Genomic DNA, 14,692 nt, shown 5'->3' on the forward strand with positions numbered 1-14,692 from the left:
CTTTAGGGCTCTGGCACACGAGAAGATTTGTCGCCTGCGTTTTTTCCCCCTGGCGCTTTGGCGACAAGTCGCCACGACAATACCCACAAAGAGATTTTATGCAAGTTGAGCTCATGGTACACTCAACAGTTAACCCCCCTCATGTTTACTCAAGTCGCTCAGAAAAGGGTCTGTGTGCGATTTGAAACAGCAGGTGATTTGAAGTAGCCTCGTATGTTTTGACGCTGGCGATTTCCATTGATTTAGCATTGGCGTCTTGTCGCTCGTCTTGTCACCAAATCGCTCTTTTAAAAATCGCCGGCGACAAATCTCCTCGTGTGCCAGAGCCCCTAATGCATTCAAACCTATTGTTTGCTAATTGAGTTAGAACTGAAACTGAGTAACAGGGTGGCACTAAATTGCTTATTAAATCATATCTCCCGTGTGAGGAAGGAATCCTCTGTGCTTGAAAATAGGTATTGCAAAAGGCAGAAACTTGCAGTGACTCAGTGGTAAGCAATGACAGTTTATTGGGACATGTTAAAGATAAACAGCCCTGATGCCGTTTATAATGACTCTTTAAACCATACTAAATAGCTGCACCAAGTCTGTTGAAAGCATGCTTCCTAAAGCCATGTATGACTGCTAATAGGTAACTGTTCCCTGGCTCCTTTACCAACACAAGGTATTTTTGCACCTGGGCAGTAACCCATAGCAACCATCAGTGATTTATTGGTTCCAGCCAACTAAAGTTAGAACAATGAAAGTGATCATTTGACTGCTTGCCATGGATTACTGCAAATTTGAACAGTGCTGATAAATGATCCAATGACAAGCACACAGTGCAAAGTGACACACAGATAAACTGAGACAAGTTAGCTGAGCCCTAGAAAAATTGTTAGATGCAATGATGCAGTAATTAATAACAAAACATGGGTACCCTCTGCATAAATATTGCCGTAGGAAACAGTTACTCTTCACTCAGCCATCAAGACAACAAAACATGTATGTAATACATAGATTATACAACTGAACGAATTCCTCTGACCTTTGATGCTCTGTTGGTTCTTCTCAACATGGAATCTTCAGTTCTGTGGTATCTGAGGTGTGGGAGACTATGGCCCCATCCCTGCCTTTCGATTTCTGCACCACTCCTGTAAAAATGACAGACATAAGGTAAAAGTTCCAATATAACATTTCTTTTACATTTGTTTTTGTTGTGTCTTCTACTTCACATCTGTAAAGACTGTATAAATAATATAGCATGTCACTTGCATGCAAAATATGATAGCTGGCAAAGTTGCCATTGTCTAAGGCAAGCTGGCCAAAGCATTCCTTGTTAGGTCCCATAACCCTCTTTTTGTATTAAATTCCCAAAAAGAATCCAGAAGGCTGAGGGCTTAGTGGCACAGGGGGATGACCTACCACTACTGGACCTTTAACATAATGTTAAAGTGCAAGAACAACTCCCTATAGTATGGTACATTACATATAACAATTTTATATGCTTACAATGTGTCTTTTAGTAGCCCAAACACTGGGCACTTATAACCCAACTATATTGGGTATTGTAGTCAGGAGCCCCATGACAGGGAAGGGCCCAGATAAGGAAAACAGCCATATACAGTTCACAAAATGGGCTAGTCTTGGTGAAGTAGGTGGTGTTTGTGTGGGTCATGGGATGAGTTTTAGCACACAGCTTTGTATGCAAGTTCATTGTTACAATGCCAAAATTGTAATATTCAATTGCCTGCTATATTATAATGTAGCCTTTGTCTAACTCCACATTTTTAATCCTTTGTGTAGTTATCACTAATATACTTATGGCAGAAAGGTAAACTAAAAATTGATATAAATGTTAGCAGGCAGTTACAGATAGTACTGAGTAAAAAGAACAAGAACAAGAAAATATATTTTTAATGACATATATTGTATGACCAGGGGCAAGCACTGGAGAATACCCATTGTAATTGGGTCTGCGTAAAATGATCATACTTGGAAACAATGCATTACAGTATTTACTTCCCCTTAGCTCTCAGAGGTTGGAGCTGTTGTGAGTGTTTTAAATCTTGTACTTCTGAACAGCTCTGTCTAAAAGTTAAATAGTTTTCAGACTGTTATATTGTATGAGCATGACATATTTTGGAATATTAATCCATGTGCGTTATAAATCAGCGTTCCTGGTATAACAACATTTTTTTTCACAGTGGCATTTGTGCCTCCTCTCTTTGTCCACTTTACCAGTATCAGTATTAGTGTACTTCACAGGACAAAGGTCAGGGCAGTACTGCTACAAATTTGCTGGCCAACCATTTAAAGTGCAGGGTCAGACTGGCCCACCGGGATATTGGGAAAAATCCTGTTGGCCCTGCAACCATCCTGCAAGCCAGCTGCTCCCCATTTATCTGCCCTGCCCACTGTGGAGCACACAAATATCTTTAATGTTTAACAGTGAAGTAAGTAGTGAAGGGGGGGCAGCAGTGCCTGGGGGTGGAGCAGGAAGCGGCAGTGCCGAGTAGTGGGACCTTGAGTTAAGTACCTGGTGGGCCATGGGTACCCCAGTCTGACTCTGATAAAGCAGCTCTGCTTATTTTGCATATCATAGATCAACTAATTCCATCAGAGGCCTAAGTATATGCTAACAACCATTCTGCAGCCCTCCAGTACAAGTTTGCTCACACTGTGTATTTTCTTACCTCTGGATCAAACCATCTGTGTGCTTATGCATGTTGGTTTTATATAACTTTTCTATATAAGATTTATTTAGTGGAAACAGAGACATACTTTGGGGTTACAATGACCTCTATTTCTGTCATACCTTAATTCAAAATAATACCTGACACATTATGCATCCAAGATGCACCCTTTCAAGACCCTGTGGCTTATTTACAAAGTTAAATGCAAAGTGAAAAAACAGGTGCAATCTGCTGTGTATCTTAATGCTGCATGCAAGAATTTATTAATATTGAAATTTCTTAATCTTCTCCATTATGATTTCTTACAACCTTACAAACAAACTAGTTGTTTAGTAGGTTCTTTTAGAGTGAACCATTTCTTAGATTCTTTCCATGGAATAGTGTGTCTTGAAAAACGTAGCAGAAAGCCTAACATCTGGAAGTGTGAAGAAAATAAAAACAAAATATTTGCATGGTGTATTGTATATTTTACTGAACACTGGCTGAAGCATATATTTTTGGAAATCTTCTTCTAAACGTATAAGAGTAGCTTTTGCTCCTTCGGGAAGCGTTATTGACACTCTGTACCTCATGCATCTGTCAGTATGTGTGTGTAATGTATTTGTGATGTATACACCCTTCTACCTTACAATGCTGAGAAATATGCTGGTGCTTAAAAATATGTGTTAATTATAATAATAATATGTGTTTATAATATGATTGGGAGCGGCCAAATTGACATCTCTAACAAGGGAACATAACATCTATAGACTACAAGGAAAGAGTGTTTTAGTAATCAAATAATACGCAGCAATTATTTTTAATGTTCTAGTGTGCCCTATTTCTGGAAGACATCATTACAAGACTAAGGCCAGCCAGGAAACCTGACATCATCATTCGGTCATTTAAACCTCCTTTTTATGCTCTTTCTATGTATTTTACATGTTTAATACCCATTTTCTCCTCTCACACATTTTGCCTTTTAATGTTTTTTTTCTAACCCTTTGTGGTTTTTTGGTTTTTAAAGGAAAACTATACCCCCAGAATGAATACTTAACCAACAGATAATTGATATAACATTAAGTGACCTATAAAAGAATCTTGCCAAACTGGAATATATATATCAGTAAATATTGACCTTTTACATCCTTTCCCTTAATCCACCATTTAGTGATGGGCTGTGTGCTCCCTCAGAGATCACCTGACAGGAAGTAATGCAGCTCTAACTGTAACAGGAAGTAGTGTGGGAGTAAAAGGCATAACACTGTCCATTAATTGGATGATGTGGCCTAACATGTATGTGTGCCTTGGCTTGTTTGTGTGCACTGTAAATCCTATGATCCCAGGAGGCGGCCCTTAATTCTTAAAATGGCAATTTTCTATTTAGGAGTACCAATAGCACATAATACCAAAAAAAGTATATTTTTATAGAAATAATTTATTTAGATGAAGCAGGGTTTTACATATGAGTTTGTTTATGCAATATATTTTTATAGACACCTACGTTGTTTGGGGGTATAGTTTTCCTTTAACTCCTTCGCATTTCCTTTATCCTGCATTTCTCCCTGTCTTAGTGGGCAGTGCTCAGTCATTAAATACAGGGTTATCTAGAAAACTTCCTTCTTCTGAAGAACTGCAGTGCAAGAAAAGCTAGGTGTGCTAGTCATATATGCAGCCACATATGTAAAATATACCACAGATTATCACTTGTTAAACCAGGTATTAGCATAATAGTCTTGTTTTGTTGCAGCTCCTTATTCCCTTAAGATGAATTCTCTGTTTGCTTTTCCTATGTATAAATCTGCAGCTGTATATTATATTTCCATAAAGCTTTCTTTCTCTCATTTGAAATTCAATATTCTACTTCCTTTGGCCCTAGTAACACACACACACTTTTTTCATTTCAATATTAGGTGGAAAACTACCACACATACGTAATTAAAAGCACACAGTTTACCCAGGTGCAGTAACCCATAGCAACCAATAAGATAAACACCATATTGGGTGCTATGGGATACTACACCTGGGTAAACTTTTTGCATGCTTTTCAACAGGCAAAAACGGGACATTATTGAGTTAGAGAGGGTACAGAGAAGGGCAACTAAGATGGTAAAGGCAAAAAGAAAAAATCGGTTGTGCTATCTAAAATAGAGTCTATAATAAAGTTAACCTGGAGTGCGTATTCCTAAAAGCTGAGGTTTCCGGCTATAAACATATTAAGTGCAAAATACAAAAAAGGAAGTCACTCACGATTCAGTAGGTGCAAAAAAACTGCCTCCATGCAGGTTTATTGGAGCAATCAGTGAGAAGAATACAGACGTTAGAGGCAGTTTTTTTGCACCTACTGAATCGTGAGTGACTTCCTTTTTTGTATTTTGCACTTAAGATGGTAAAGGGTATGTAAAGTCTCAGTTATGATGAAGGCCTGGCCAGGTTGGGATTGTTTATACTAGAGAAGAGGCGCTTAAGGGGTGATATATATATACAGTGGCTTGCAAAAGTATTCGGCCCCCTTGAACTTTTCCACATTTTGTCACATTACAGCCACAAACATGAATCAGTTTTATTGGAATTCCACGTGAAAGACCAATACAAAGTGGTGTACATGTGAGAAGTGGAACGAAAATCATACATGATTCCAAACATTTTTTACAAATAAATAACTGCAAAGTGGGGTGTCCTTCCAACTGACACAAGGGCATCCACTCCAATTAAAACAAAGGAGGTAAATAGGTTAATATTTGAAAAAGATTTTTTACTGTTAGAGCTGAGAAGTTGTGGAATTCTCTCCCTGATTCAGTCATCCTGGCTAATACATTATATAGCTTCAAGGAGGGGTTGGATGGCTTTTTAGCAAGTGAGGGAATACAGGGTTATGGGAGATAGCTCTTAGTACAAGTGAGGGAATACAGGGTTATGGGAGATAGCTCTCAGTACAAGTGAGGGAATACAGGGTTATGGGAGATAGCTCTTAGTACAAGTGAGGGAATACAGGGTTATGGGAGATAGCTCTCAGTACAAGTGAGGGAATACAGGGTTATGGGAGATAGCTCTTAGTACAAGTGAGGGAATACAGGGTTATGGGAGATAGCTCTTAGTACAAGTGAGGGAATACAGGGGTATGGGAGATAGCTCTCAGTACAAGTGAGGGAATACAGGGTTATGGGAGATAGCTCTTAGTACAAGTTGATCCAGGGACTGGTTCGATTGCCATCTTGGAGCCAGGAAGGAATTTGTTCCTCTCTGCGGCAAATTAGAGTTTGGGTGTTTTGCCTTCCTCTAGCAGTTAGGCAGGTTATATATAGGCGTTAAGGTTGAACTTGATGCATGTGTGCCTTTTTTCAACCTAACTTACTATGTTACTTTTATGGAGCTCCTTTACTAGGTGCAGCAAAAAATCAATATGTGTGCATCAATATACACACATCTGAACTTGAACTCACTGCACCAAACTGGCAGTTGTGGCCAATTTGCTAAATAATGTACAGAGTGCACAGTGGATGGATGTAAGAAAGGAGCTGTTACTTTTAAGGCTCTCACATAGACACAAGCAAACCCCAAATTTAGTTTAGCAATGTGGCTGCAAAACCAATGTCTGAATAAGATGCACATTATGCAAGGTAAGATCTGACTTCAAGTATAGTATAAGCTCTTTATGCCATGCACCTAGGTGTAAATACCAACAAAGCATCTCTCCTCCTCTGTCTCATCTTTCTACCTCTGTTTCACTGAATAATTGCTCTGGCAAAAGTAAAAGCAAATAATATGCATGGCATGCAACTAGGGAACGTGCTACATCATTACACGTTTTGGTTCTTTGCATGTGCAACTGCACATAAGTATAGATGAGTATAAAGGTAAAACAAATTATTATAAAATTGTTCAGAGTGCACATTTGCATATCTGCATTCTGCATTTTAGATTAAATTAGATTTTTTTTTCTAGTTTTTAAGATCTTAGCTGTTTATTTTACTTATATAATGAATTTGAAACAACAGTACCACTGTTCATCTCAGTGGACTGCCAACAGAGATGTTACCTGACTCAAATGGAAGAATACATAAGGGAAACTGTAACTTACATGCATTTAATGGAGAAGACAACTTCTCTAACAGTCTATGGGAATCACTTACCTGGCGCAAAAGGTCAATCCCTGCACTAACCTTTCTGTGTTTGAACTAGGAAGAAGGGGACTGTATCGCTAGTGCAGAGAATACATTTATGATCACTCCACTAAAATATCAGAATTTCTTGTTGGCTCTTAATGCCAAAAATAAAAATTATCGCATGCTTTTTTGCGGTAAAAAAGACGCGATAATTTGCGCGCGATTCACCATAGTATTATCGCGTGCGATAAATCGCCATTTTCGCATGCGGTATTTCTCGCGCTAGTGTTACCGCATGCGTTAATTTCCGCGCTGAAAAGAATACGATCGCATGATTCACTATAACTTTTGCGCGCTAAATATCGAATTCGGCTATGCGAAAATTAACTCCTACTACAGGCAGGCGAAAAATTATAGAAAAGTACAGTAAATGAGTTTTTGGCAATAAAATATGGACTTACAGTGTTATTTATTCAAGTATGTGTGTTTTTACTCAATTTTACTAAAGTCTTGGCATGTATGGAATTTCGCTACTAATATACAGTACTATAGCAGTAAAAATTTATTCGCCAAAATATACAGTACTATAGCGGTGAATATTTTGTTGCGCAAAATACATTACTATGTATATTTTGGCTATTTTTTTTTTCCGCGATTTTGTAATCTCGCGACTTGCGGACATTTTGTGGCGATTTTTTAATCTACTGACATGTGCGACTTGGGGCCATTTTGTGTCAATGAGCCTGCAGCCACCAAACTGAGAGGACATGCCTGGGGTTTCTGACTTGCTACCAGGGGAGAGGTGCTATATTATCAGCGTGCTCCTGCGTGCAGGGTATGACCACCCACCGCCGGGGGACTTTGGGGTCCACGAGAGGAAGAGGGAAATCCTGGACGAGCTAAGAGAAGGTTTGCTCGCCAGGTTTGCCCTTGATGTGGGCCCCCGCCAGCTCCGGCGGCTGTGGTCCGACCTTAAGCGCAGGAGCCCAGAACTGGTCGCTGAAATTAGAGAAGGTAATTATTGTACTTTATTATGCTTTTACAGTATACGTTCAGTAAAAGATTTAGCAAGTAATTTGAACTAAAGGTACAAATGTAAGAAATGTCAGGGATGATGAAAGTAACATAGTAACATAGTAAGTTGGGTTGAAAAAAGACATACGTCCATCACGTTCAACCATAATGCCAGTGAGGAACTGAAACGTTGCTCACAATAAACCTCTGAATATTATTTCACATCTTTGTGACTCCTTGTCAAAATCCTGTGTGTGCCGTCACCCCATGCCTGTCTAGATTTTGTTTTGCCACAGGCACCCAGGTATTATTGTTCCTTATGGTGTGCAGCTTCCCAGCACTTCCTATTGTATATATATATATATACACATCTATTTTCAAATACATATGCATAAATAAGTTTAAAGCAAGTGGGAAGCAGCAAGGAGCAGCCCATAGTTTGAGTCATTTGGGGAAGGGCCACGAATGTTTTAGGGGGCCCTGGCTAACAATGTCTGTGTGTCCTTTGTATTGATGTGAGGGTTCACAGGGGGAGGGGCCATTGGGGGCGTGGGAGGAGGGGGGCCCAAAAAATGTTGTTGGGAGGGGCCCTATTATTTATGATGGTGTATGAATGTATATATATATATAATATATTACACAAAATAACATCTTGCAAAACTATTTCACAGAACTTCAGCTGGCGCCTCCTCCCCAGGCCCAACCCCAGGCCCTCCAGCCTCTACTGGCCCAGCAGGCTCTACCGGCCCCAGCGGCACGACCTGCGGCCCCCGAGGCCCATCCACCGGCCCCCGAGGCCCAACAATTGGCCCCAGAGGCCCGACCACCGGCCCCAGAGGCCCCAGGATCCAGCCAGGCCCCAGCAAGACCCCTGAGGACCCAGGACTGACCCAGGCCCCCGAGGATGATGAGGCAGAGGAGGCCGCCGAGGCGGCCATGGAGGCCGAGGAGGCCCTGGACACATCCCCCCTTTACTCCTCCCCCAGTGTGCCCCCATTTTCCCCGGCCCTTGAGTTCCCCCCCCCAGCCCCCCAGATGCCAGCCACCAGGTTCTCCTGGCCCAGCACATCGGTCCATGCAGGAGGACCTGGACAATATGAGGGCTGAGCTGGCCCAGCTCCGGGGGGAAGTTGCCCAACTAAGGTGGGACTTTGCGGAACTCAAGGGCAGCAAGCCCTAAGTTTTTTTCCCCCCCTTTTTTATTTTATTATTTTAAGTAAAAGTTTTTAGTTTTCTACTTTTGAACTGAGTAATGTGTCATTATTTTTCCTTCCTTGATATGGTATTCTATACTTTCATGTAGTTTCCCCTACACTCTTACATTTATCAGTAACAGCATCAATATGCTATATGGGTTAAATGTTTGCAAATATTCTGCCAACAATTTTGTCTTTAGGCCATTTTGCTGAATAGTAAAACTTGCGTTAATTAGTACGTAGCGTATTTTCTGGTGAGTGTGATAACTGCCAATCCAATGTTTTGTTGCCAGAATAATTGCAATATTATATTTGTCCCCGTTTAATAAAGTGCCCATAACATATTTGCCATTTATTCTGTGTCTAAAATCTCTAACTTAATTTAAGCCACTTTAGCAGACGGACCCCTAAGTATTTGGCTAAATATTCTTAAATGCCCCCCCCCCCCCCATTTTAGATTTTTATAATTTTGGGGGTTTTTTTTTGCAAATAAACTTTTATACAGCACCTCCTTAGCACTCTGTGCTCTCCCCGGGCAAAATGTCGCCATTTTTATGCTGCCGATTGTTGCGTATTTCATGCGATAGGTTTGTTGCGACAATTAGCGCATGCGATAAATAGCCTGCATGCGGAAAATACCGCGCACGCTATTTATCGCAATGAAAATACCGCGTGTAAAAAAGCGCGAGTATGCTTATAGTGAATCGTGCGAAAAATCGCCAAAATTAAGACGCGGTAAAATTTATAGCGCACACTAAAAATAGCGCACATTTTATCGCACTTTAGTGAATCAGGCCCTATGTGTCATGACAAATAAACCTTGTTCATCTGCCATTGTAGTATTTCATTCAAAAAGCTAAAGTGTAAACAATGGGTTCCATGGTGCCCCATACCCTGAAAAAGCATCAGCAGGCAGACAATTACTTGTGTTACTTGTATCGGGCAATGAGATTAGCAAACAAGCAAAAGCAATAATCAGAAGACTTGGAATACAACGTTCTAATATGTGCAGAAGAATATCCTTTAGACTAACATGTCCCCCTGTGCCTCACAGCAAGAATGAAAGAATTAACAGAAATTGAAACCTTTAAAACTAATGTAAAATTGCTCCTGTAAGCACTTTTGAAATTCACGTGAATATTTTTTTGAAAGATTACAAGGTATTAACAATAATTTAAACTGGTACTATAATGAATTTTGTAACAACAGCGCCATCTGCTAGTCAGTTTGGCAGTCAGGAGAACAGAGGGCTCATTTACGTCAGCAAGTGCTGTTGCAGTCCCCGCAGTTTCTCTGCAGTGAGTTGTGCATAAAATCACTTTCATTAAAGGTTCTTGCATGAAAATGCAATGAATATTGTTACTCTTGGTACCACTCCTTCCTGCCTTCCATTTTAGGTCCTGGAGCTGGTTCCCTTCATGTTCAGAGTCAATAGGCATAGAGCATTTGTGCCTAAAGAAACACCGGAAATTATGCCAGGCAGACTTCTGTCCAATTCATTTCAACTACTGAGTCCCAAATAAACCCTTATGAGCCCACTAAATTGTGACTGTCTATGGCAGCAGCCCCTCTGGCATTTACCAGAATCCACAGATTACCAGTCCAGGCCTGCCTATACTGTATTACAAAAGGGGGGTCATTATTCCCTATATACTGTATACACAGAAATATAGACAATACTAAATTGTTCTAGAAGACACCTCTCTACATAATGCTAGCACTTTCACTAGCCATTAAACTATCTGGACCTTTCACAGGGGTTCACGGGCAGCAGGGGGTTCTGACACAGATTTTATATTTCTCACTGACCAGATCACACGCCACAGACTATAGCAACATATACATTCAGTGTAAAGCTTTTTAATTAGGAATAAGATGCAACCCATAGGCTTTTGCATGAAATCTGTTCCCAGCTAAATATTTTATAATACATTTTCAATTCCTGCTAGTCCTGTGTAGTGTTTAAGCTGGACATGCACAAATGTCAATTGTGGTATCAGCATAAATAGGATCAACTGGGATACTGGGAACCAGCCAAGAACCAGGGACACTTTTGGAGAGCTGTGTGTTTTTATTTATTGTTATCATGTGTATTACATATAGGTGTCTCCATGACATATATTCACAGCATGGGATAATTATTTCTGCATATTTGTGTTTATTAATTTTAGTGGAAAGTGCCATACTATTCCTTTTCAAAATAACAGGTTAAAGGACAAGTAAAACACTAAAAACCACAGCCCACATCAAAGCATGTTTTCTACTGAACATGACCTATATATCAGTGGTTTTCTAGATGATCAGCTGCCTAGCACATACCCTCTCCCTTCTAGTCCAGTGTAGTTTTTAAGTTGGAAGTGTGTAAGAGTGAATAGTAGTTCAGGTATATCGATCTCCATACCTTAAAGGAGAAATAAACCCTAAAAATGAATGTCTACAAATGCCATATTTTATATAATAAACTGACTGCACTGGCTTAAAGTTTCAGCATCTCAGCAGTAGTAATGATATTGGTCTTTACAGTTGTCACAGGAGCTCCTCATCTTGGATTCTGTTAGAACTGTCCAGGACAGTGCACATGCTCAGTGTGCTCTGGGCAGCTGTTGAGAAGCTAAGCTTAGGGGTCGTTGCAAATTATCAAGCAGAAAATTAGGCTTGTCTGTCATATAAACTGGTGCTACAGGGCTAATTATTATATTCTGCTGCTAATTGCACTGATTTCTGAGCTGCCACATAATGTGAATCTAAATTAATTACTAATCAGCCTTATACTGTTACATTTATATTCTATTTATGCAGTATGTTGTAGTATATATATATATAGTCAGGGCCGCCATCAGAAATCGCAGGGCCCCTGACAACAAAACTTCAACAGGGGACATTTTCCTTTTTTTGTAGTCTTCTTCCTTCTCCTCCAGCGGCTTATCTGGCTCCTCCATCAGCTTTGGCTCCTCCATCGGCTTCTCCGATGAGATCCTTCCAGGATGACGTCTTTTCACTTGTGTCTCCAAGCAAAAGGCCAGGCCATGTTATAAGGTTGCGCCCCATATGCACAGGGCGCGACCGACCGGATTACTCACTGACCACCAATGACAGGGCCCATAATTGATTAAAGGGGGCCCAAGCTAAAGAACTGTAGCACGGCCAGGCCCTCCTTAAGTGTGAAAATCGTCCTGGGCCCTCATGATGGCGGCCATGTATATAGTCAGTCCTTAAGCTCAGAGCATGTGCAGTGAATCAGCAGAAAAGAAGATGGGGAGCTACTGGGGGCATCTTCAGAGGTACAGCCCTGCAAAAGGGCTGTGGTTGCCTTGGGCTGGTACAGAAGCCCAAAACATAACGTACAATGGCTTTAGTTCCCATTTAAGTCTGCTAAAAATCATTTAAACAATAATTAAACCCAATAGGATAGGTTTGCCACCAATATGAATTTGTGCAGCTTAGCTGAGATCAAGTACATGATACCGTTTTATTATTACAGAGAAAAAGAAAATTGTATTTAAGAATTAGAATAATTTGCTTTAAATAGGGTCTGTGGGAGATGGCCTTTCCATAATTTGGAGCTTTCTAGAAAGGGGTTTCCATATAATAGATCCTATACCGGTATCATCAAAAGAAAGATCATCTGGGATACTGAGATGCAGCCAAGTACCAGGGACATGTTTTGAAAGCTGCAACATACAGTATATGCCTTAATACAACTTGTACCTGCTGGTATAACAAAGTTACAAAGAGAAAATATTACTTTATTTCTTTATTTGTGACAATATGGGGCACTCTCAGATTGCTGGAGGCACAAACAACTACACTTGTCCTTGTGAGCATAGCCTGAAGCTGAAACTAAAATTCTTCACGTTTGTTTAACTGGATTGTCTTCTACCACACTACGGACTGCTTAAATATACATTTGTGTTTTTTCAGTCCATGATGTCCCTTTGAACAAATAGGGAGTTGCCATGTCGTTTATTATTAAACTCAAAAGCTGATCTTAGAATGTGCCTGTGGCAAAAAAGACTGTGTGAGATAACAAACTAAGAGAAAAGATGATTCATTCGTACAGAGGGATTAGACAAATATGAGAATGGGACGGTTAAATAGCACAGGGTTTAGAATAAATGACAGGCTGGCATTTTAGGAGCAAGAAAGCATGAGAATTACACAGTAAAAGATAAGAGATACAATGTTTTAAATCATTAGTTATAAAGTTAAAAGATTAAAGATTAAGGAAAGATTGTAGATAACACTTTGAGCAAGATAAAAGAATGATAGAGATAAATGCAGAGATTTGGATTTCCTAACCCCAAACATGACTAAAGGTCCCCATACACTATAAGATCCGCTCGCTTGGCGATGTCGCCAAGCGAGCGGATCTTCTCCCGATATCCCCCACCTACGGGTGGGCGATATCGGGAGAATCCAGGGTAATACGAACGTTTGGCCCTGGGGCCAAACGATCGAATTACAACAATGGGCAATGGCAAAGTCGGTTCGGGGACCGCATCAACCAGCCAATGCGGTCCCCGATCCAACCAGATTTTCTAACCTGCCCGATCAAGATCTGGCCGATTTCAGGCCAGATCTCGGTCGGGCAGGCCTGTCGGGAGTGCCCATACACGGGCCGATTAGCTGCCAAATCAGTCCAAGGGACCGATATCGGCAGCTACTATTGGCCCGTGTATGGGGACCTTTACATATATAAATACCAGCCTAATTAATAGGAATGGAACCACAAATGTTAGGCAAGTAGTAAAAGAGAACTGTATAATTCCATATTATGTTATCCAGAAACATATATACTCCATTTTAATCAAATCATTAGATTTCTAAACATTAATTACCTTGTATTTGACCCCCCAACTAAGCTATCATTAATCCTTATTCAATGCAAACAATCCTATTTCTTTTATTTACTGTTCAAATGATTTTTAAATATAGAGATCCAAATTACTAAAAGACCCCTTATCTGGAAAGCCCCAGGTCCCAAGCATTCTGGATAACAGGTCCCATACCTGTACTGTAAAGAAGAATTAAACATAGTTTATACATAATAACATAACTGCTTATTTATTAAAGTTAAGGGAGGGCTAAAGGCCTCAAAAGCTCAGCCTTTGCATGTGGAATAAAACACCCACTTCGAACTTAAAAATCCTGTATTTTACATACTAAATATGCCATACCACCTAAGAGGACCAGCAGCCCTATAACAACAATCATCCCTGCCTTTAATATTATCCACAGCAACTTTTCATGTTTTTACTGTTTTTGGCCATTTCTGCAGTGCAAGTAGGCACTTGCAAATAAATGTGCCCATCAAATACCCTCACAGACTGATTGGCCCACAGTCAAATGGAACAAGACAGTATGAAGGGTTAACATATTATGTGGCTGTCTTTTTATTGTTTCAATCATTTGTGCAAAGAACGCAAAGACCAGAAATATTAACCTTCCTTTTTTTTTTTTACCTATTTCCAGGCCGCAAGCGAAAATTCTGTCTATATTGTTGGGTCACTAACCCCAGCAACCAAGAACAGATTGACATTTGGGGTTCAGTTTTGTTGCTATTCTAATTTTATTGCTTATTTTTAGGCTGTTATTAATCTTCTGTTGCTAGTGCAAGTAAGTCCTTGCAACCAGATAGCGGTTGAAATTCCAAGTCTTGGAGCTCCAGATCCAAAAATGTAAATATCTCAAAATGAATAATCTCTGTGTTGAAGCTATTTAA

At 40.1% G+C, this 14,692-nt stretch overlaps 1 protein-coding gene across 1 annotated transcript in view; it reads right to left on the reverse strand.

The window, feature by feature from the left end:
* crybg2 (crystallin beta-gamma domain containing 2) overlaps positions 1–14,692 on the reverse strand; it is a 50,533-nt gene that overhangs the window by 28,232 nt on the left and 7,609 nt on the right. The window contains exon 2 of the mRNA XM_002934656.5: positions 1,028–1,133. Coding sequence (XP_002934702.2) covers positions 1,028–1,133 — 106 coding nt within the window. The remainder of the gene's footprint in view (positions 1–1,027; positions 1,134–14,692) is intronic.

This window comes from Xenopus tropicalis, chromosome 2, assembly GCF_000004195.4.
Source record: "Xenopus tropicalis strain Nigerian chromosome 2, UCB_Xtro_10.0, whole genome shotgun sequence".
NCBI lineage: Eukaryota > Metazoa > Chordata > Amphibia > Anura > Pipidae > Xenopus > Xenopus tropicalis.